The following is a 23,356-nucleotide window of genomic DNA, read 5'->3' as shown; positions in this document are numbered from 1 at the left end:
GCTAACAAGAGGGTTACAAGTTACGAGGGAGACAAGAAAGCCTTTAAGAGGTGCAAAAAAAAAAGACGAGCAGGAAAAAGGTACTGCTGCTTTATTGGTGATCCAGGCGCCGCGGAATACAATGGGAACAAGGGTGACCTGAGGTCGATAATAATTAACAATAAATACAGTGAATGAGTACACTTTAAATTATACAAATGGACAGAATTGAAGTTGAATACAATCTTGATGCCTGTGAAAGAAGAATACAGGTATACAAATCGGAGACAGGTAAACAATTATATACACAGTTTAAATGATTGGATTTGCATGACCCGTCACGCCAGGTGTGACGAATTGTAGAGGCAAAGAAAATGGGACGTCACCATAGAAAACTTGTTCAGCAGAGACTTTACAAATACTCTCCCCCCAAGACGTGGGTAACGTCTGATTAGTCAGCGTATCTGCTGGGGTGCTGAAGGATGCCACAGCTGCGTGAGGACATCGTGTGTGTGGGGGCGGCTGACTGCGGGTGTGGGCGGGTGCTTTCGGGGGCGACCACGTGCGGTGTGGTGACGTCTGTGTCCTCCTCCAGGAGGGCGGGCTTGACGCGGTCTACCGACACCCAGTCGTTCTTCCCGTGAAGGGTGAGCAGGAACGCCTTGTTGTTCCGCTCCAGCACTCAGAAGGGCCCCCTGTAGGGCCTGGTCAGTGGTGGGTGGACGGCATCATCCTTGACGAAGACGTGTGTGGTGGAGGACAGGCCGGGTGGCATGAAGGTGGCCGACCTGTCGGTATATGTCCGCTTGCAGGGGGCGAACTTGCCGACTATGTTGCGAAGCCTCTGGACAGATGGGTTGTGGCAGTCCTCTGTAACTAGCTCGCGCGGGACCATGAGGGGCTCGCTGTAGGTTTTCTCAGCTGCGGACGGGGTGCCGTCGGCCCTGGGGGCGGTTCTCAACCCGAGCAGGACCCACGGCAGCTGGTATTTCCAGTCCTCGGTGGTGCAGCTGGCCATAAGGGACGCCTTCAGGGACCTGTGAAACTGCCCGACCAAGCCGTTGGCAGCGGGGTTGTAGGCTGTGGTGGTGTGATGAGCTGTCCCAAGCAGCCAAGCCAGGGCGGACCACAACTCGGACAGGAAGGCGGGGCCCCTGTCAGTTGTGATGTGGTCGGGGATGTCGAAGCGGCTGATCCAACTGGAGAGTAGGGCCTCGGCACATGCGCTGGCTTCTTGCATTGGCGTGGCTTCGGGCCACCTTGTTGAGCGGTCGACCACCATTAGGAGATATCTGGACCCACCTGACGGGGGAAGGGGACCAACGATGTCGATGTGAACATGGCCGAACCGCCGCTCTGACTGCGGGAACTCACCTACCCCAGACTTGGTGTGACGCCCCACCTTGCTGATTTGGCACTGCAGGCACTGCCTCACCCAGGTCCTCGTGTCCTTCTGCACTCCGTGCCAGACGAACTTCTCTGACAGCAGCTTGGCTGTCATCCTGCTTGGGGGGGTGTGACAGCCCATGGATGACACCGAATACCTGGCGGCGGCAGGAGGCGGGCACCAGGGGGTGGGGCTGGCCGGTACTGACATCGCAGAGGAGATTTGGGTCCCCGGGGGCAAGGGGCTGTGTGGGTTGTTAGCGGAGTGCCTGACAGATGGGATACCAAAGCCTCCAGTGACGGAACTCCAGGAAGACCCTGGTGCAGCCAGGCTGATGTCAGATCGGGTACCTGGCTACCAAGAGCTGCTTCCACACCCAAGCCTGAGGAAAGAGTCAGGTCAAAAAGGGAAGCCTCCTCTTGCTCCGGGGGAAAAAATTCGCCCCCGGAGCAAGGAGAGGCCCCAGAGAGGATGTCCTGAATGTCCGTTCCCCCGTGGCCTTCCACACCCAATGAAACGAATGAGGAAGGGGAAAGGGAGTCCTCACCTGAGGGAGAGGCAGCAAGAAGGGGAAGCTTGCTGGGAGGGAGAAACGATCCCGATGGATCAGCCACCAAGGGAGTCGTTGGGGGCGTGTTACCCTCGGACGATGCCTCAGCAGGCTTCCTACAGTATTGTCTCTTCTCCTCAAACTTTGCCCACTGCTCGGCTGACCGGGAACAACACTCCGTACAAGGAGAAGTGCGTGAACTCACGTCCTCTGCAGGTGGGGCAGAGGGCGTGTGGGTCCATATCAACGCTACAACAAAAGGTGTTACATTTCTTGCCTTCCACCCAGGACACACGCTGGGGGAAGGAGGGCTTACAGGATTTATCCACATTCATAATGCTAACAAAAACAAAGAGATCCCACCGGGGAAAAAGCTGAGACAGTCAGGGCAGAAAAGTATACCTTCGTTTAACCAGACCACTGAGCTGATTAACAGCTCTCCTAGGGCTGGCCCGAAGGATTAGATTTATTTTACATGGCTAAGAACCAATTGGTTACCTAGCAACGGGACCTACAGCTTATTGTGGAATCCGAACCACATGATAACGAGAAATGAGTTTTTATCACCAGAAATAAATTTCTCTAATTCTTCACTGGCCGGTTGGAGAATCGAACGCGGGCCCAGCAGTGCTAGCTGAGAACAATACCAACCCGCTAATGAGGAACAGTAGGGGCAGAGAGTGAGAAACACACGACTGCAGCGCACAACGGCAGAAAGGAAACTGGAATGATTACATCCAGGCAGGCGGTACTCTTGCCTACCGGACGGTAGTTAACTGCCTAACCACCTTTTTCGAAAGTTCAACGACCTTTTCCAGCCTACGCTGAAAGTAATTCCTAATGTAAAGGACAGACGGTTTGTATATCGTGTTGGAACAAACAGTATTTAGGTAATGACAGTGATCTTCGATATTTTTTGTATGATTTGCGTATGAGACTAAGCATAGGCCTATTCAGGAGCCATAAAAGCATAAAACTTCAATACCGAGCTGTGATCATACAGTACAATAACAACAACAACCCCTTCCCTTGGCCTAACCTTGCCTTCAGATGCCGTGCCCTGGCCTGGGGAATTTGCTTCCCCCCGCCAACGTGACACCGTGCACAGCTCACTGACCGTCTAAGAGAAAGCCCATGCTGTTATAGGCCGCTTAATGTAAACAACCGCTGAAGGACATGTATTGAATAACCAAAGCTTCACCTGGCCGTTAAATGACATGACCTGCAATAGGTTTAGTGCCATGACACCGTTCAATCAGCTTGTAAAAACTACCTACGCTGATTACCCTAAGGTAGCCTAGCCTACAATTCCTACCGTTGCCCAAACTACATAATATACAGGCTTCATACATATCGTGAATTTTCCTCATGTCATACGAACTCTCAAATAAAAGAGCTGCTGTGAGTGCATACCTGCACCAAGGGCGATCCTACGTTATTGCGTGAGTAAAGCTGTCAAAGGAAATAGACTGTCACCCGACATAAGAACGACCGCAACCAGCTTACATGACACCTAGCTCGTGACTGATTGGAATGGTTATGGTATGGTTTCTTCTTTTCCTGATCCTGCTTTCCCTTGGCGTTGTGGAGTACAAATGTTCAATAGATATGTAACTCGGAACGCCAGACTTGCTATGCCCTTCTCTATCACTCTCTGTTTTTCTCTCAGAGGTCCTCCCACCAGTCCTTATTTGGATTTTCCAGTGTCCCATCGTACAAAAAATGAACTCGGATATATTAGGCGAAAAGGAAAAGAACAATTACTTTTAGAGAGTAGTATCAAATAAGTTGGAGAACCTCACAGAGAATCGAGGTAGTCAAGAGAGCCAAAGATGAAAGAGACGGGATTAAAGTATATAAAAAATGGTAAAGCAAATATGAAAATGTGCGGAAGAAATACACTTACACGATTAGTAAATATTGAAAAATCGCAAGAAAATGTATCATACTTATAGTACTTTTTGGGCAAAAAATGAACCAACGTATGATATTAAAAGTAACTGAGGAAGAAGGAAAAATTTGGCAAGTCTCATAGGGTATTGGAAAAAAAAAAAGGGAAAAGGTTCTGGTCCAAGACGCAGAAGAAAGGAGATAAGGCTCCAGGGGTACGAAAACATAATTACTCTAAGTGGAAAGGGGCAAAGATATTTAAATATACAGTGATCAAAGGAGAGGTGGATAAATAGTAGAAGAGGTACAGGAGATAAACAAAGATCATTAACCATTCTACGAAGATCTATTTAACACAGAGATTTCCCCTGAACAAAGAAATCCTGATAGATGAAATGAACATATATTGTTAAGTAAAAGTTGGAATATTGAAAAATTCATCAGGCAAATTCAAAATTTGTTGTAAAAAATGAAGAATTAACAGAACCTGGATTAACCAGGGTTTAATTGCGATGTGGTTAAATTTATAGGTAAAGAACTTGCAGAAAAGTTTGACACGTCTCTTATCAGAGGTAGAGCACATCAATAATCCAAGTTTGAAGAGGTGACTATTCTGTCACTACATAAAAAAGAAACGCAGTGGAATCAGTAAACAAGAGGTACGTTTTTATAACAAATACTATAAGAAAAAACTTACAAAAATAATAATGGGTGATTCAAAATAAATAATAAAATGAGAGATTGTTAGGTTTCTATCTTGAGGAATAGAAGGAAGGTCGACTGCAGTTGGCATTCTAACTACAAGTTTCACTATAATTCATACGTGGGCGGGCCAACATAAACAATGTTTTATAATGTATTAAGCGTTTTGTAATTAGGGAAGGTTGGAGTCAGGAAGAGAATCAGTCTGTAATACATCTCTAGACAATTTATGATGTGAGTTGTTCAATAAGTGCTAGAAACTTCAGGAGAAGGTTGTTAAAAGAAGAAGAAGAAGAAGAAGAAGAAGAAGAAGAAGAAGAAGAAGAAGAAGAAGAAGAAGAAGAAGAACAACAACAACAACAACAACAACAACAACAACAACAACAACAACAAGCAGGTGTGGTTTGCTAACTGGATTTGAGGAGCTATATTAAACAAAAATGGGTAAAACAACGTGGGCCAAGTTATGCATTATCGCATGCTAAAAAGTAACATTATAAGAAACGGAACTCAGTCATAAATATTTTTTGTTGATGACCTAATGTTCCCCGCAGAAAGGAGAGAAGGTATTTAGAAGGAAGAAGCAAATAATGAAAGCATACAGAAGAAATATCAAACAGTAGACTCTTCCTAGGAGGTAGCACTATCGGTGCTCTTTACGCGGCGCATTATATGCATTATCATAAGGCACATTTGCGCTCTGCAATTATCTTGCTGCGCAAACTCTCCTAGTGCAACTGTAGCAACTAGCCTGTTCAGTTTCACCATTTTTTTTAGATTTGATGCAAGAAAAGCTAAGGAGGAACAAATAAGCTAAAATTCTTTGTCACAAATATTTATACGTAAAATTATTTGTTATTTGTTATTTATATATCACATCAAAACATTTATTTTTTATGGGCATATGATTCAATGGTCTCTTATATAAAATCATTGTAGATTGACAACTGAATATTCAGTTAACCTGAATAGATATGAAATCATATGCATTTCGTAATATACAAAGATTTTTGCATGGAAATATGAAAGTTCATCATATATTCAATGTTTATTGTCTACCGATAGTTATTGCCAATTGATGAATTAATAGTCTTAAAACAAACTTTCATTTTGGTACTCCATAATTATTGTAAGCAGTACAATGATTATAGAACAGTTATTAGTCCTGTAAGCTACTGAATTTAAAATATTTATTCTGAAAATAAGTTAATGCAACAATTTGAAAAATTGGTACAAACCTTAAAACTTACTATAAATTTTATTAACATACTAAAAAGTTGTATAAAAAAATAGAATAATTAAAAGCTTGATACACCAAAACCTTGTTTTAATTAGGAATATTATGGCACTACTATCCATATCATAGGTCATATTCTTAAATCTTGTATCCGGTCCTCTTTCAACACAAGTGGGTGTAGCACACGAATTATATTATTCCATTTAAACAGAAGTAACTAATTATATGCTGTGTAATTGATAATATAACGGTGAATATTCTTCATATGAAAATATGTGAATACTACCTATAGCCTGCGTCCAGTGTGAGGCGCCACTAACCATGCAATCTAAATGGCATCCTATACTCTTACAATAGGAGTGTTGCAACTGCATGTCTCAATTCTGATGTCTCTGACTTTTTTTTTTGGTCAACTGAGGTGAATGCCAGCCATTTCTTGCCTACGTTTTTAAACATTACATTATTTATTCTTTGACTGGGATAAACCTTAAACAGATAATATTTGAGTAAGTTCCCTATTCACTCTGAAACTTCAAGTCATCCATATATAATACAGATTAATTTTCTTTGTTACTTTTTCTGCTTCACTGATGGAATATCCAGAAAAAATCCTTCGTTATAAAATTGTTCATATTCTTTTTCATCAACATCGTGATGACATTTATACTTTTTACATTACATCCCAGAATGACATGCTATTTACTTCCGTCGGATTTTATTACCTCAGCTATCTTCTTTATCTTCCTCCCCCACCTCCAGCTGTTCTTCAATGCAGTACTGTAATAGGCCTATAGCATTTTATTACCTTGTAACATGACTTTATCCTTCATTAACTTCCTACCATTTTATCATTTTCTCTCCTTGTTCTTCTGATTTTGCAATCACTGAGTATTGTTTACTTTTGATTGCCATTTAGTTCTTATCCTTTACTGAATCTCTTACATTGGCTAAGTTGGTGTTTGTTTATCTTTGTACCCTTTCAGCTGTTTGAATTATTACCCATATTCCTTTGCACATTTGCTTAATGAATTTTTAAAGTGCTTTACCCCCTTTGGACATTAATCCTTTATTGTTATCAATAATTTTGTTTGCCTGACAGTTAAATTCCCCTACTATAATTAATCTATGCTGCCTTTTCATCCACTTTAAGGATATCTTCTTTAACGTAGCACAGTTTTCTTTGTTTTGCCTTTAATGACTCTATCCCATGTGCTTTTATAATGTAACTTTCCAGTTTGGTCACTACTGTATCACTCACTCTCTTTTTATTATCTTTATTAGGAGGCCTCCTATATCTCCGTTTCCTCTACTGAGGAAAATATTTTGATGCTCATGTCTCACTTTTTCTTCATTTATCCTCTTTCTTATTAAACTAACAATTCCAACAACCAGCTCTTAGAAATTTCTCTGTAGTTGTGCCCTTCCCTATTTTTTTCAAGAAAACATCATATCCTCCATGCTCTCTATTAAGGTAAGAGTCTTCTTCAGTCGAAATGACTTTCCAAGAAAACTCCCTAACGCCCCCTCTTTAGTCAGCTGATGTCTTGAGCTGTTATCACTGGAGCAATAATCTCCCATGCAAACTGTCCAAATTTTAACCCGGTACGCCGGTACCTGCCACCATCATTCTTACATCCGTATTTACCTTTACTCATATTCAGTCATCACTTATTTGCTCAGAAGTGGGTGACACCAGTGTAATCATACATAATTTCCATTCAACTGTTCACTAGAAATTAATGCTGATAAGCCGTTCATAAATAATTACACCATGAATAAAACCTGTTGTCAGTTTTAAATATTTCTTTCTAGGTAGATTTTGGAGCCTATAAATTTCTACATGTAACTAAAAGCTTATTTAAAATTTGGATTAGCCTTCAACTGAGTAAACCCGAGATCTTGCAGTGACCTGCTACCTTTCTCGGCTCTTTCATTGTTTAAGTGCACAGTCGTCAGTATTTTAATAAACAAATTTTGTATGCACATTTAGTCCACTTTGACCATATTTTTGGACTTCAGAGCCTGCCAACCCAGCTGTTATCATTCGCCAGTGTTGTAAATGACATCCCCTAAAGTCGACTGAAGGTGGAAGAGGAAGTTGAATTACCAATATCCCCTACGAGTACAGGCCTGAATATCACGTAACATGAGATTTGGGGCCTAGGTGAGCATGTACTTTTCAACACAAATATTAGTTGACAGTCTGTCACAATGGAGTGAAGTTTATCACATACAGAGTAATACTATAGAAAAGACCAATGAGGCTTTGTTTTCATGGATGACTTAATGTGGGTTACCATGAATTTTATTTTATGTTCAGATAACCAATAACAGTTCATTTCAGATGTACATGTGGCATGTGCCATTTTGTTTGAAAGAAAAAATGGTATACTATAATTTTTGGTGGTATAGGCTACCTAATCCATCTTCTAACGCAAATGTTGAGCATTCATACAATATTTAAGAAATAAGTTAAAAAATAATATACAAAATTGAAAAAATCCAAACTTTACTATTTTCCACTGTAAAATTACAAGTTAAAAAAAAAAAAATGCTTAAGTACGGGATAAAATGGTATCAAATTTTCTAATTTCCATCCATCAATCCTTTACAATGGTAAATTTCCTAATTCCTTGCACTTTTACTCAAAATTATTAATGGTGTGCATATTCAACTAGTGTTGTAGGTTCGAGGTTTATTTCCCCATTCTTTGTACTATTGTGACCATTATTATCATCATTAATTTACAAGTTTTCATGAGTTCATATTATTTTCTGATAAAATCATTTTAGACGTCTTATTGCATGACTGTTATTTGTTACTTATGTTCTGCATAACAGTACAAATGTTCCATTAATAGCTGGCTAGATTTGTTCCTTATGCACACAGATTCCCAGCTTCACTAAATGTAAATTAAATAACTATGCAATTTAGTGTTATGTAGTACTTACACTGTTTTGGTGCTCTTTTGTGGTTAGTCTAGTAGTAGCGATTTTTAAATGTTATATTGTACAGGCTTTATTATTCATATACATGATTTGGAAAGGACTGGTCTTGACAGGTTTGGTTTATTATCTGTTGATTTACTGGTGTCATTTTGTTTCCCGTTCTTGTCAATTTGTTTAAATTCAGGCTGGGGTTCTTGCATCGAGCTTAGTATTTCTATCTATTACCTGTACTAAGTGATGCATGTTTAACTGGAGGAAAGGATGAGGGGGAACATCTACTCTTTTGGTGCTTTTGCTCCTCATTCTCCATTAAATCAGGCAGAGACTCTGCCTGAGACAATTCCAAGGTGGTTGACTTAAGTGCCATCTTATCCACCTTGGAGGCTTATGCTCTAGCCTCAACAGGCCGAGCACCTGACCAAGATGGCTGGGACACTACCACAGGGGTTGATGCACCTGCTACATTAGAGGGTGTTGCCCCTGCAACCCTAGTGGTAGATAGGGGTTGTGGCTCAAGAACTTCCGCATAGCTCCTAGGGTTGTCCTAATTGTCTTTTTGCAAAACCAATACGTATATGCTCTGCATTGGCTTTACTTAGTGCAGACAGTTCAAATTTGTAAATTTCACAATTTTTGTTATTGGATTTATGTTCCAGTTGCACATTTTGCTTTTCTATTACATTCATCATGATGATAGACACCAGAGCAGTTTATACAAATTTTAGCATTTATGCAGTTTTTTGATAGGTGGCCAAACTTAAAGCAATGATAGCACTGCATTGGTCTTTGCTGGAAAGGACGTACTCGTACCCTTTCATTTTCAAATATGACATGAGAAGGTAATTCAGTCTACAAAGGTTAAAATGATAATGTTGGCAATAGCTGCCCTTTTCACTCTCCAAACTGAAGTGGGACTCATTTCTAGAACTTCTTCTTCTGTCATGTCATAAAGGTCTTTATCAAATAGTACTCCTCTCCCATAACTAAAGCTTAAGTGGGGCTTGAACTTTGTAATCATTTCATCATTTTTTATGTCCAACAAGGTCAGCATATATGCTTGGGTTGTGGATTTGGCATGAATAAGAACGGTGTTCTTCCTAAAACGAGAAATATCACAGCTCTTTATGCCTCCCACCTTTTTCTGAAGAAACCCGCAAAATTTATAGTAGTTATAATTTTCCTCCTTGGCTGAAGCTACCACCCACATAGGAGGTTTAGGAGTCCTTACTTCTGCATTCTGGTTTCGAACTGTAGCTTGACCTATTTGTATGGCACTTATCATACTACTAGCCTTTAGAGCCTCATCATGGCTAGTAAAGGTAACCCACGCTCCTCATTTAGATTCAATATCAATAAAGTTCATCCTGATTTCTACGACAGTTCTAAATGATTTTGGAGAAGTCATCAACATTTCGAGAAATTCCAATCTCCAAGGTGGGTGCAGAGATCGTCATCTGTGTCAGAACAGCACCTCAGAGTGTCCAGGGGTACTCGAATCCTTATAAATGCTGGACATAAAGATTTGAGAGGGGTAAAAAAAAAAAGAAATAATAATAAACCTGAAAACCTTAAAAAGATATTATCAGCCTTTCATGGGGTTTATTCTTCCGCCAATGGCACAAGTGAGAAATGACTCCTAAATGTCCGCGTCCCTACCCTACCCCACAGGGGATGGCACAACATGATTATAGTGGCCCAAGTGTAAGCTGAACCTGCTTGCTAGGGCCGAAGGTATTACGAGAATACTATCATCCCCACTCTAATTGTGTTGTGGGCAAACTGGATAGAATGCTGAGAGTCCTATCTCTAGAACCGGACCCCCCTGGAATCCGTGGCCCAGCCCTAAAGAATAGTTCCGCCTAATACCTCTCAGGTCTGAACATTATCGTGCAGCTGATGGTCCTACCACAGTTCCCACTATTTAGCTTCGGATATAAACCCAATCCCATTTATGATCTCTTTTCCTGTTTGTCAGGTCCAATAAATTTTAGCAAAAGCAGAAAATTCCACAAAAATTAATTCAAAAAAAAGATATAATGGCATATGGGACTCTTGGACTCAAATCTGGGAACAGATTCCTGGGGTTCAAGAGCCCCCTCACCACATCAAGGTGGTCCCAAAGCAATGTTGTTGGGGGGTGAAGGGACAATACAAAGAACTATTAGTGCATAGTACTATATAGAGCTCCATATAAAGAACACTGTAGGTAGAACTCTCCTATAACATCTTGTTTGTTAACAACTGGGAATCTGTCAACCTAATGCAACATCTCCAAACTCCAATTAATTCTGTTTTACTCTGCTAGTTCCCACCTTTATCCCTCCAATTAATCCAGTTATTCTCAAGACCACTTGGCTCTCCCTGCTTCTCTACAAGTATGTGAACAAAAACAATGTTGATTTCAGTAATCCATCTTCATAACATACTTTGGATGTACACTGAGATTCCAGTAACAAAATGCAAATTTCATCCCTTGACATTCCCATGATTTCATCCACAGAAAATAAGAAAAAATTAACTGTAAATTTTGGCAACAGTTTGCACTGTATGACATCTGGAGGTTGCTGGGGGGATAGTTTAACTCTACCTCCAAAAACAAAGGGGTTTTCAGAGAGAAACATCTGCTCCAAACACAAGAATCATATGCAATTATAAATATTTTTTCTTGTTGCTATATACAAGAAAAGGTATGTAGTATATATGACAATAAAATATATATCATTGGATAAGAAAATTATCATACGTATCCATTACTGTTCGGAAAGATATTCATTAGAAAAAATAAAGAAATTTGTTCTTGGCTAGCTTCAACACATTCTTTAGTTTTTAATTTCTGTTTTTCCTTATAAATAAATTAAAACAAGCATAATCATCTAACTTCAAAATAAGACCAGACCTAGTAAAGGTCAACCATCACCAATCCAGCAGTCGTTAGTCTGGTTCTATCACTAATCCGGGACTATTTTCGGATAGTGCAATTTCAAATTTCCCAGGTCACCACACTGACCTACCGCTACTGTTTGTGTGTACATATGTACCCTACATACAGGATTGCATTTATCTTTTGGAATGTAAAAAATATGAGGAAATGCAGTAAAAATATAAATGAGAAAAGCATAAAATATAAATAAGAAAATCATAGTGTAACAACACAAAATAAAACAAGCTCTAGCAGCTTCTCCAATGCCAGCAAATGAGTTTGTACGTTCACGCATGCCCTACACACAGGATTGTTTATCTTTTGGCTTGTAAAAATAGAAAATGAGAAAATACAGTAAAGATATAAAAGAGAATAATGTAAAATACAAATTAAAAAAAAATCATAAAAGAACAAAACGAACCAAAACAAGCTGCAGTAAGTTCTCCCATGGCAGAGAATGAGTTTGTGCAATTCATACATACCCTACGCACAATTGCGTTTCTCTTCTTGGTTGTAAAAATAAAAAATGAGAAAATGCAGTGGAAATATAAATAAGAATAGCATAAAATATATATAAGAAAAATCATAAGCCTAACAACACGAACCAAAACAAGCTGTAGCAAGTTCTCTGATGCCAGCGAATGAGTTTGTGCTTTAGTAAGTACCCTAGGCACACAATTGCATTTATCTTTTTGGTTGTAAAAATACAAATGAGAAAATACAGTAAAAAATAACAAAGAATAGCATACAATATTAATAAGAAATTCATAAGTGTAACAACACGAAACAAAACAAGCTGTGGAAAGTTCTCTGATGCCAGTGAATGAGTTTATGCATTCGTACATACCTACACACATGATTGCATTCATCTTTTGGGTTGTACGAGTAACAAATGATTAAATACAGAAAAAGTATAGATGAGAATGGCATTAAATTTAAATGAAAAAAAATCATAAGCTTGACAACATGAACCAAAACAACCTGCAGCAAGTTCTCCAATGCCAGTGAATGAGTTTGTACTGCTTTCACGTCTATAGACAGTTGTTTAAATTCATTATTAAATTCTTTCATAGTGTATATATAATAATATTTCATTTTGCCATAACCCTTCGAATGGTTTGACATATGAAAATCATTCTCTCTTTTGGGTTGTAAAAATAAAAAAATGAGAAGATACAGTAAAAATATAAATGAGAATAACATGAAATATATAAAAAAAATTCCAAGATGACGAGGATGGGAATCCTGACAGCCCTTCATCTCAAGACATGTAAATGTGCTTATTTGCAAATTCCAGCTCTTCACTTTGGAAGCAGCAATGATGAACTTTCTTGTGTACGTCAAATAAATTACCTATACCGTTTATTTTGCCTGTGTTACATTAAAATTTCACTTGATTTTCATTTAATGTTTCTTTTTTCTTTATTAACCAACTTGTACTGTGTTACAGGATATTTTAAAGGTAGGATGACGTGGTTAACTGTTAAGTGTATTCTAACCTACCCACTCTGTAATCTGGCAAAATCATTAATCCAGCACCCTGCAGGTCCCAGTGATGCCAGATTAGTGATGGTCGACCTGAATAAAATCATGAAAAATAAATTACCCCAAGTAAAATGAGTCTGAACTAAGTTTTACCACAGACAAGTTTTTGACATCAATGATGCCACACAATAAAATAAATTATCTGAATCACATCTAGTTTTATATACAGTAATGCCTGTGAGGAAGCTTTGAAACACAGCCATCAAGTTATTGATATATTCTTAACTGACCCTTCAAGTGCAGAACTTCATGATATAGCAGGCAATTCACTTTTTATCCAAATCATTCTTTTATGCAGCATTATCAACTACATTGAAAATTTACTCAAAGTATTATGTGAGCAACAAATACAAAACAAATATTTTGCTTCCCCATAAGCACCTACTTTGCAAGAAAAAATTTAATTAAATTAGAATACATGTATATAAGTATACACAGCTTTTAACCAGTTTTGAAATTATCTGCTCTACCCCTAAACTGTCTACAGTAAATGTAGTGAGCTACTTTGCTATGCTGATAATCATAATACAGTACTTGATAAATGGCCTACATCTGAAACCTTTATGCCTTAAATTTTTCCAATGAAGATTCAAAACATTGACAGATTAACATGACTTACTGATCATTAAACAGAAAACAAACATTTTGTAAACTCATACATGGAAGCACTAAATTAGGTTTTAAGGGGATATTTATATAAATCTTGAGCAAATCACAATTCTATGTTTATGCTGCTGATGCGTATGGACAATGTATATTGTACCGAGCACTGAGCACTGTTTAATGCAATCTATTACCACTTCAAGACATACAGGAAAATGTACTCACCTGGCACTGAAAATGAACTTATTAATTTTCTCCTAAGCAACAGATCATTCAACAGGCACAGACAATCATAAAATCACAAATAGCAAAATGTTAGCTCTTGAAAAAGTCACACATTTCTCTGAAAGTTCCTGCTTAAAATGAATTCTGGAATTCATGTAATGTTTCCCACTATTTGGGTGAACCTACATGATCTGAAAGTGTCTGGCAGACAAACAGTTGCCTAATCCCCATATGGATGGTGGCTAGTGGGTAGGTGAACGTTTGCCATTGATGGCAAATGAGCATAGTGTCTACGTTCGTTGTTAGAAAAATTTATCCGATGGTATGGGCACTGGCACCACATTGCTCTTATCACATACCTCACCATCAACATGCTGTACCAGCAACCTGCTTGAGAGTGACTACTAACTGATCTACCTGCGTGGACGACAACATCTATGCTTTGTCAGCTGGACAGTGGTAATGGACAGTAGCACTGCAAAAGTGTCTCAACTATGATGTCACAAGTAAGCATGACCATTGGACAGTGTAGATACACCCTTATATGCATTACTTGAAGCTTCCAAAATTTAATGAAAATACAGGTAGTTCTTTACATATGAATGAGTTCTGTTCTGAGACCTTATTTGTAAATTCAATTTGCTCATAAGTTTAAAGTTAGCCTTGGCACCCAACACCATAGTTAGCACTGTGTGGTAATAGCATTTTCTCTCAAGACAATTGGTCTTCGCATACATAATAAATTTATAATACACAAAATCTTTATCTTCCCTTGAAAAAGTGGCAATGAAATACATGAAATAAAATTGGTACATCCCATAAACAGTGTGATTTCCATATTAGAAAGATAAGGCTATGCTCATGAAAAAGTAATTTCTTCCCTTTCCTTGACTATCCTGCCCCCAGCACTTAACTCCTATAAAAAAAACCTACACAAGTATTTGTACACATGGAAATGTTTTTACAAGTTTTCATTTTTTGCTATTAGTTTTCAGTGGATTGTATCACCAACCACTGAGTGTTCTTTTTCTTATCTCCATTGTTTTCCATCATTGGATCTTGCTGTTTACTGCTACCAAGCCTATTAAGAATATGCAACTATTTCTCATATTATATAGACAGTTCTTGTATTCTATCTGACCAACCCAGTGCTGTCCGGGAAAACTCTCTCTCTCTCTGTCTTCCTCACTCTTTCCCTCTTTCTTCTCCCTAACACCTCCTCTAATCTCTCTAACTCCTCTCCCTCTCTCTCTCCAACTCTCCCTCACTCTTTCCCCCTTTCTCCTCCCTAACACCCACTCTACTTTCTCTCTCACTTCCCTCTAACTCTCCCTCATTCTCCTCCCTAACATGATCTCTACTCTCTCTCACTCTTCCCTCTTTCCCCTCCCTAACACCCCCTCTACTTTCTCTCTCACTCTTTCTCCTCCTCCCTAGCACACCCCTCTATTCTCTCTCTCACTCTTTCCCTCTTTATTCTCCCTAACACTCCCTCTACTCTCTCTCTCTCCCCTCCGTTCAGATAATTGCTTCAATTACATTGCCCCGCATTTTTGACATTTTATATTTCACCCCTTCTCACCTCCCATTCCTATCGGGGCTGAACTTGGGCTTAAAGGGCATCGGGAGAATCACTATTCATCTTGGTAACCTCAAAAACTATGGATTAGACACTAATATCTGTCATTTTTTACATTTTATTTTTCACCCTTTCCTATTAGGGCTGAACTTGGACTTAAAGGGCATCTCAGCGACCTCAAAACCTATGGATTAAACACTAATATCTGTCGTTTTCGCTTATTTTTACATGTTACCCCCTTCCCAGCCCCACCCCCTTTGGTGCCAGTGATTTCTTACCACCACAGTATTCTTTTCCAGATAGTAAGTCATACGTACACCGAAATGAGGTATGATAAACCTGAAGAGTTTAGTTAAGAAGTTTATGGGCAGAACCAGCCCAGTTTCAGGGAAGGCCTTCCCACCCCAACCCCTTCGGTGCTAGTGATGTCTTACCCCACAGTAATATTTACTAGATAGTAAGTCATATCAGGCGTCAAGAAGAACATCAAAATGCCACAAATAAAAAAAAATACACCTAAAGTTTTTTTAACCATAGAAACTTTAATTTTTAACTTAAAAACTAGTGAATATTTACAATTAGCTAGTTTTATGCTGTTTACTGTTTTTTTTTTAATTTTAAATATTTTCTATAAAACTCAATCTATATACAGTAAACCCCCCGTATTCGCGTTCTCATGGTTCGCGGACTCACGCATTCGCGGGTTTCTCTGTGGAACACATCTAGCCATCATTCGCGGAAAATTCGCCCATTTGCAGTATTTTTCACTAAGAAATATTCACTAATTACTGTATTTTCATATAATTTTCATGAATAAATGCACTTTTTGTGATAAAACTTAAAATACTCAGGTATAAGCATTTTTACAGGATTTTTCTTGGTTTAAGCTATCAAAATGGGCAGTTCTAAGTGTTTTTAGATGGGTTTTAAGCATTCGCGGATTTGACCTATTCGTGGGGGGGTGTGGGACGCACCCCTGCGGATACGGGGGGTTTACTGTAATTGTAACCACTGACAAATTACTTATTATGAAAACAAAAACAGTTAAGTGTTTGTACATTAAAATATTTCTCCAAATATGGATCTAATAATTAAAAATTGTAATTAAAAATTAACTTTTGAATAACGATTTAAATTGTAATTAGATGAATACTGTACTTGGTGAAATTTTTAATGAATAGACACTTTAGTTTTATATTAATGATAAGCAAATTCTAATTGTAATATCATTCTCTTCTTAAACAAAATTAAATTGATAAATAAAATATAATCTCCCCCACTTTTTTTTCCCTCCCTTTCTTTTTCTTTCCCTCATGATTTTTTATTTTATTTTAAGTTTTTTCCCATTTTTTTATTATTTATTTATTTATTTAATTACTTAATTTTTTATGTGGTCTTTCCCCCATTCTTTTTCCAGCCCGAGAAGAACCCTAAAAGAGTTCAGAGGTCTGGTTAAACAAATCATTTATAACTAACTAACTAACTAATTGTTAACAATGATATAGAATGAAATTACCATAAAATTTTAGAGTTCATTATTCACTAATAGTTATAAAAAATTATGAAGTATTACTATTTATTATGACAGTCTTAAAGATGATTTTTAAGGATTTTAATGTGTTATAAAAATAAAAGGAAGAATATTATTCATGTTAAGTTAAAAAACAAACCTTCCACAACTCACACCTCCCGCTCACTAGGGGTGTAGCGGCAGCCTCCCACTAAAGCGACCCAAGACACGACCACGTCACGCTGCGTTATAATTTTACCCTTGTGGTCAAAGCAGAAATGACTAGGGTTACAATTGGCAAACGTACAAATGTAGACCAGGACATGAAAATAAAGGTACTGAAAGATGTTTTTATACAATAAAACAATTTTTGGCCACGTGTGGCATTTGATGTTCTCCTTCTTGATGCCTGATATGTACACCAAGTTTGGTTGAAGTTGCTCAATGCGTTTCAGTTATGCTGGAATATACACACATACATACATCCATTTTTATATATCTAGACGGGAGAAAAGTCAGATAAAAATGTTTTTAAAACAACTGCATTTTTTCTTACTGTTTTGATTTTGAGTGCAATATAACAATAAACACCTTGAAGTACATTTTTTTTTATTTTCCCTGTTTTCCACTGCTGATCTTGCCATTTACCTATATTGTATTGGGATTATGCACATCTCTATTTATATGGACTTTTTCTTGAAGTATGCTAGAAGTCAGAAGAAATGCTTTTAAATGAGTTTTTGTATGTTTTTCTTAATTTTGGATGTATTAAATGAGCATTAAAATAAAACTGTTAATTTTATCTTGAAAAAATTGAACAGCTCACATACATAAGACTCAAAGCATGAGATCCTACATGTCACCAAGCAGTGGAGACAAACTGTTCTTGTGCAATGCTGCCACATTTGAAATTCTGCCATAATTTTGAATTTTGCACTAAATTTAAACAATTCTTAAACAAATGAACACAGGTGTTCATATCTTTGAAAGTTCATATATACAGAGCTGCCTGTAATCATTTGTTTTCTGTTAGCATACCAGAAATGAAACTACTGGATTTTGGCTTTGTTTCTTTAGTCCCAAACTGAATCACCTTCCAACTTTTACTTTTCATGTTTCCTTTGGTTCCTCTTACTAAGATGTCTGCCATCATTATCTTTACTTGGTCAAATTTCTACTTATCATTTAAAACATAACCTTCTGCAAATCCTTCTAGAGTCAAGATATGTTACATTAGATTAAAATAGCAACAATCAGCAAGGGCAGAGTAGTTAGATGAAGCTCCTATGAAATATTAACAATAATCATTAAGATGATTAAAAAACTTTAAAACTAACATACTGCCGTTGTCAGAGCTTTCTTCACCATTTGGTGATACAAAAAGATTTCCAAATTACTGTATCACAATGCAATTAGTCTGGCCAGTTTACTGACTTAAATTTTTATTCTCAAAGCAATGGCCTTTAAGATTCATTTTCATGTGAGAAAAAATTAAGCTATGAAACTAGTTTCTGCATCCTTGAAATAATTAGCATATGAAATTCCTAACTTGAATTATCATCAGAACAAACATCTATAATAGAATGCTACTTCCTGATTCATTAAAAAATACATTAAATTTTAAAAAACTGCAATATGCAATAAAATTTAAGTACAGGCAGTCCCCGGTTAACGGCGGGCTCGGTTAATGGCGATCCGGTTTTACAGCGCTTGTCTAGTGACGAAAATTGGAAATTTCCGGTGCCAAAAATCACCGATTTCCGCTTATCAGTGCCGATAATTGGGTACTGGCGCCAATACATACCTAACAAAGGTGCCGATAACCGAAAATCAGCACTTTTCCGAGCCGATAAGCCCCGAAAATTGCCGAAAACCGCCGATTTTCGGTTATCATTACACCCTCAGAACGGAACCCCCGCCAATAACCGGGGATTGCCTGTACATAAAATCTTAACCATTGCATTTATATGAATTCTGGGGCAATCAATACCAAGTCTGAAACTAAAAAAGTTCAGTGACAGACATCAATTTTCAAATTTCCAAAGATGATGCAAATGGTGACAACAAAAGTTCTAAAAAAATTAATATTAGCATTCCATCCAACTGTATAACCAAACACACACAATGAATACCCAGTATCCATCGACAACATTACAACCACACATAAATATGAGTAAAATGAGAAAAATACAGTAAATAAAATGGCATATTCATAAATGGCTACAAGAAAGAAAGAACATCTAACTGACAAGCTTTAATAGTTTTACATCAGTACTGATGCACTCTGGACTAATATGTGCAATGAGAAAGCACTTGAAAAACACTGTACATGGCAATTATCAGTTACATAAGTTAATTTTACATACTTCATAGAATGAAAATAATGCTACAATATTAAATATTGCATTGAATACCCAGGTTTCAGAGGGGGATACAGGGGTCGTGTGAAAGTATTATGTGGCATGCAGCCAGTGATACGGGAACAATAACGGGCAAGTAGTTTTCGATGGGGATGAGGAATCACAGCAGGGAATGTTCCTTCTTTCTTAACAAGCTTGTCTAGAGACTTTACCCAGCATCCTCGGATGTTCATGGGAATATAGTCTCTTTTTTCTGAGAGAGGTTTATAGCCTTCAAAGACCCGTGGCAATGGGATTGGGGGACCCCTTCTTGGCTTTGGTTTGGTCATTGGATAATGTGGTTTATTCTTTGCACGTTTTGTTGGTGGTGGGTTGAGGAGTGCATCTCCTGTAATAGCTTGGTCCCTATAAACAGATGACTGTAAAAAACTGGGCACTTGGTTACGAGTGCAACACATATAAACACAAGGGACCTGGACTACAAAACTTTGACCAAATGCTTCTTCTCCTAATCTATATATCTCCAAAACTTGATCCAGAGTAACTTCATTGTTACCGACCCCAGAAGGAGACAGTCTATCAATTCCATGATTAGAATCATTACTTTCATTGGTTGACTCTTTTGGTGATACAATCTCTAAATAGTCTGGCAGACCTTTTATAAATGATGTCATCACTTTCACCAAACCAGCCTGAAATTAAAAAAAAGAAAAAATCAACACATGCATCTTATCGCAGGGTCTTACAACTTTGTAAAAAGCCATGTTTCAAAGCATTCTTCAAAATATTAAAACTTATTATTGACCACACAGGTGCACTTGTTTTACTTCCTTAAACTTCATACCAAAGATCTGTAGAACAATTCAGTGTCACCAACAATACACAAAATCCAAGTATGTTAAAGTTCAATCATTACAGAAAATAAACAACTGCTAGAAAAAGAAAGTTGACCATTATAAATTACAAACAATAAAGTTATTAATATTTTTCACAATAACCACATAAACCTTTCACTTCACTCATGCTATAATGCTAAGTATGACGCATTAGTCAAAACAAATCCTGTCCCTCGAGAAGGATACTATTCTTAAATGTCATTTTCTGTCTTGGCAGGACAAAGCAAATGAGAATGAAAGCAACTGAAGGCAACAAAATGAGGGAACTTCTGAAAAGATCAGATATTTGTATTTATCAGAAATATAAAAGATTAAAAATTCGATGTCCATGCATTGTAGAGGCATGATTTACTTATGCTAAATAAGTGCTAAGGTGGAATGTAATGTTTCAGCTCATACTGTATGTCCTCTTGACGTTCTAGAAATTAAAGCTCATACTAAATAATGGTGATCTTCATAGATCTAGATCTAGATGATGCTAAGACTCATATTTTAAAGATCATAGTCCCTTGGGGTCTTGGTGTGCTATTAGTTTTCTTTTACACAAAACATGCTAGATAACTAACAATTATTTTTAAGGCTCCTTACATTAACTGGCAGCGGTATCAATGCCACAAATTTCGGATCCTTTGTTCTAATATTATTAAAGAACTATTCTGTTCTCCAGTGCAGATATCACCAACCTTCTGGAAACTCTTTTATACTGAACTCTTCTTTGGGGTGACTTCCTTATTTTCAATAATGGTAACTGTGGTTTAGAACAAAACTGGATGAAATCCTTTTTGCCCATCATTTTTTTGAGACTGGTTCAACAATCACTTCATCCCAGTATTCCAGGATTTATGGAAATGGCCCTGTTCATATCTGCCAATCATTTGAGTGGTAGATGTTTTAAATAACTCTGCATCCCCTTCATGTCTCAAAATATACAACTTTTTCCCTATGCTACCAAAAAACAGGTTTTGATGTAGGAAAAACCTATTTTTAGTTGTCGCTGTTGAGTCCTCAAAACCCTTCCACTTCCCTGGCGAAAAGGCATGGGATTTGGGCAAGGGATCATCCTACATTGACAGGCAGAGAGTAATGGGGCTGGTCTTTTGCCTGCCCTGGTCATGAAGACAGCAGACGCTCATGCGCAGTAGTCACTTCTTACAGTTTTTGACGTAGGAAAAACTGGGTTCAGCTTCGTTGAAGATAGGGAAAATGCCCTCTTATCTCTGAGTCCATTATACTCTATAACGTGTCATGGTGTTTTCAATACGACACAATACTTGGCTACAAGACCAGGCTAAAAAATATTTCTTTGATATTAGTCTAGTCACCATGGAGCGCTGGCACACCATGGGGGTAACTCCTTGAGGACTCAACAGCGACTACCAAAATGAGTTTTTCCTATGTCAAAACCTGTTTTATCTTCAGGTTGAGAGCAAGAACCTTTCTTGGCTTCTTACCAGAAACTCCAGCACTAGATTCACACCTCCTCTTAGGGGCCATGGTGAAATTTGCTGTTCAGGTATATATACAATACAGTACTGTACAGTTAATATAGCATGATGCTGCTGATGGGGCAGGGTAACTCAACCTGATGCTGCCTGAGTGATGAGAGAGCTCTGCTGAGATGGCACGTTGGTGAGTAACTCAGCGGTCCACTGTCATACAGCAACGTACTCTTTGGTATCAGCCCGCCCATCCCCACTGCCAGAAGTACAGTTGTAAGCATGAGTGGTTGTATGCCGAGCAGATTATAAGTCGGATGGTACTTGTATTCACAGTTTTAAGCAATCAAGATTGCTCTATTTACAAATCACAGTCAGTTGTAGTAAATAATTAGTGAAAAAGACATTTGGTTCATTTCTATTTGAAGGGTAATTTAACATATTAGACTGGTTAACCTGGTCTACAATGGTAATAATAATACTGTGCTAACACAATACAGCAGCATTATTCATACCGACAAAATGAATGTAGGAGCAGGAATACAAAGGAATGCCCATTAAAGAATACATAAACTATTTTACATACCAAAAGAAGACCATTTGCTGTGTGCGCATCATGAACATCTCGTGTTGTGGCTGTTGAAGATTTTGATATGGCATGCATTAATCGATTATGGTATGGCCTAGCTATAGGCGTCAAACTTTTTAATAATGCAGCTGATCCCAGGGTAAGAAGGCCAATAAGAGCTCCAATGTGCTGACCCCATGGACGACTACTGCTGGCGACAACACCACTCAAGCTTGTTACAACAGTCTCCCAGGTTTCCCAGCACCCAGGTTCTCTTGATACCACCTAAAAAATATTTAAAAATTAATTAACTTTTAAATTAAAATATAATATGTCCACAAGACACTTTTTTGGGGAATTTCAAAAATACAAGCCTACATCCTCATCAATGTAATCTTCACCTCTCAAAAATATCACCTTTCCCACTAAAGGGCAATCATGACAAGGGTTTCTGAGTTTCCTATTGTTGAGTTTCCATAAAAGGTCTATACATGCTTAAAACTACATTAGAAATTTTCTCTCAAGGATTACATTTAACATGGTTAAGTAATTTTCTGTACTGTATATGGTATGTATAGGATATATTAGTGACAAAACAAGATTACATATTAAGCGAGGAATACATCATGAAGTACATTTGTTGTCACAATTTACTGGACAGGGGGACCAGAACTGAAACAGTAGTTAGGATATTAGCAAAAGGTTTTATATGGTACAGAGGGTCTGCTGTGCTGCTAGTCATAGGAGTAAACAATCAGTCCTAAGTATCCAATACTCCATGATTAGTCATCTCTATATTTGCTCCATACAGTTAATTAACTCAAAAGATTTTCAGCATAACTAGAAATTCATGACAAGTGACCTCCAACAACTGCATTTCAGTAAATACTCACCATAATGATTTTTTTTCCTGAGTGGGGCACTGCCATGCTCAGAACATGATTTGCATTAAGTAAGACTTATATAGTGTCTGGGCATCATATGAAGATGCTCTACTCATGGCCTTTTTTAGTATCTATAA

The 23,356-nt window shown here is 37.9% G+C and overlaps 3 protein-coding genes across 7 annotated transcripts in view; all 3 read right to left on the bottom strand.

Annotated features, from left to right (window-relative positions):
* The window catches only part of LOC136853958 (endonuclease/exonuclease/phosphatase family domain-containing protein 1-like), a 185,585-nt gene extending 181,952 nt beyond the window's left edge, over nt 1-3,633 (bottom strand). For 2 of the 4 annotated variants that reach the window (XM_067129877.1, XM_067129886.1), the window contains exon 1: nt 3,330-3,633. The gene's annotated coding sequence lies outside the window, so the exon portion shown is untranslated. The remainder of the gene's footprint in view (nt 1-3,329) is intronic. The other 2 variants (XM_067129859.1, XM_067129866.1) reach the window with 1 other exon arrangement.
* On the bottom strand, nt 662-1,480 carry LOC136850766 (uncharacterized). Its single transcript, XM_067124721.1, has 2 exons — nt 1,282-1,480; nt 662-1,059 (listed from the first exon to the last, which is right to left on the bottom strand). Exons 1-2 carry the CDS (start codon nt 1,478-1,480, stop codon nt 662-664), a joined length of 597 nt encoding a protein of 198 aa, XP_066980822.1.
* Nucleotides 3,634-19,316: 15,683 nt separating the features above from the next.
* LOC136853941 (TAF6-like RNA polymerase II p300/CBP-associated factor-associated factor 65 kDa subunit 6L) overlaps nt 19,317-23,356 on the bottom strand; it is a 52,361-nt gene continuing 48,321 nt past the window's right edge. For both annotated transcript variants that reach the window (XM_067129840.1, XM_067129848.1), the window contains exons 8-9: nt 22,354-22,620; nt 19,317-20,127 (exon numbers count right to left, since the gene is read on the bottom strand). In XM_067129840.1, the coding sequence (XP_066985941.1) occupies nt 19,462-20,127; nt 22,354-22,620 (933 nt within the window). In that variant the 3' untranslated portion in view covers nt 19,317-19,461. The remainder of the gene's footprint in view (nt 20,128-22,353; nt 22,621-23,356) is intronic.

Source organism: Macrobrachium rosenbergii, chromosome 3, assembly GCF_040412425.1.
Source record: "Macrobrachium rosenbergii isolate ZJJX-2024 chromosome 3, ASM4041242v1, whole genome shotgun sequence".
Classification (NCBI taxonomy): Eukaryota; Metazoa; Arthropoda; class Malacostraca; order Decapoda; family Palaemonidae; genus Macrobrachium; species Macrobrachium rosenbergii.
This window is presented reverse-complemented; position numbering and strand designations above follow the sequence as displayed.

Coding starts and splice junctions, on each gene's coding strand:
- LOC136850766 (XM_067124721.1), bottom strand. CDS start 1,480: ATGACAGCCAAGCTGCTGTCAGAGAAGTTCGTCTGGCACGGAGTGCAG. Junction 1,060..1,281: donor TGGTCCCCTTCCCCCGTCAG/GTGGGTCCAGAT, acceptor ACACCACCACAG/CCTACAACCCCGCTGCCAAC.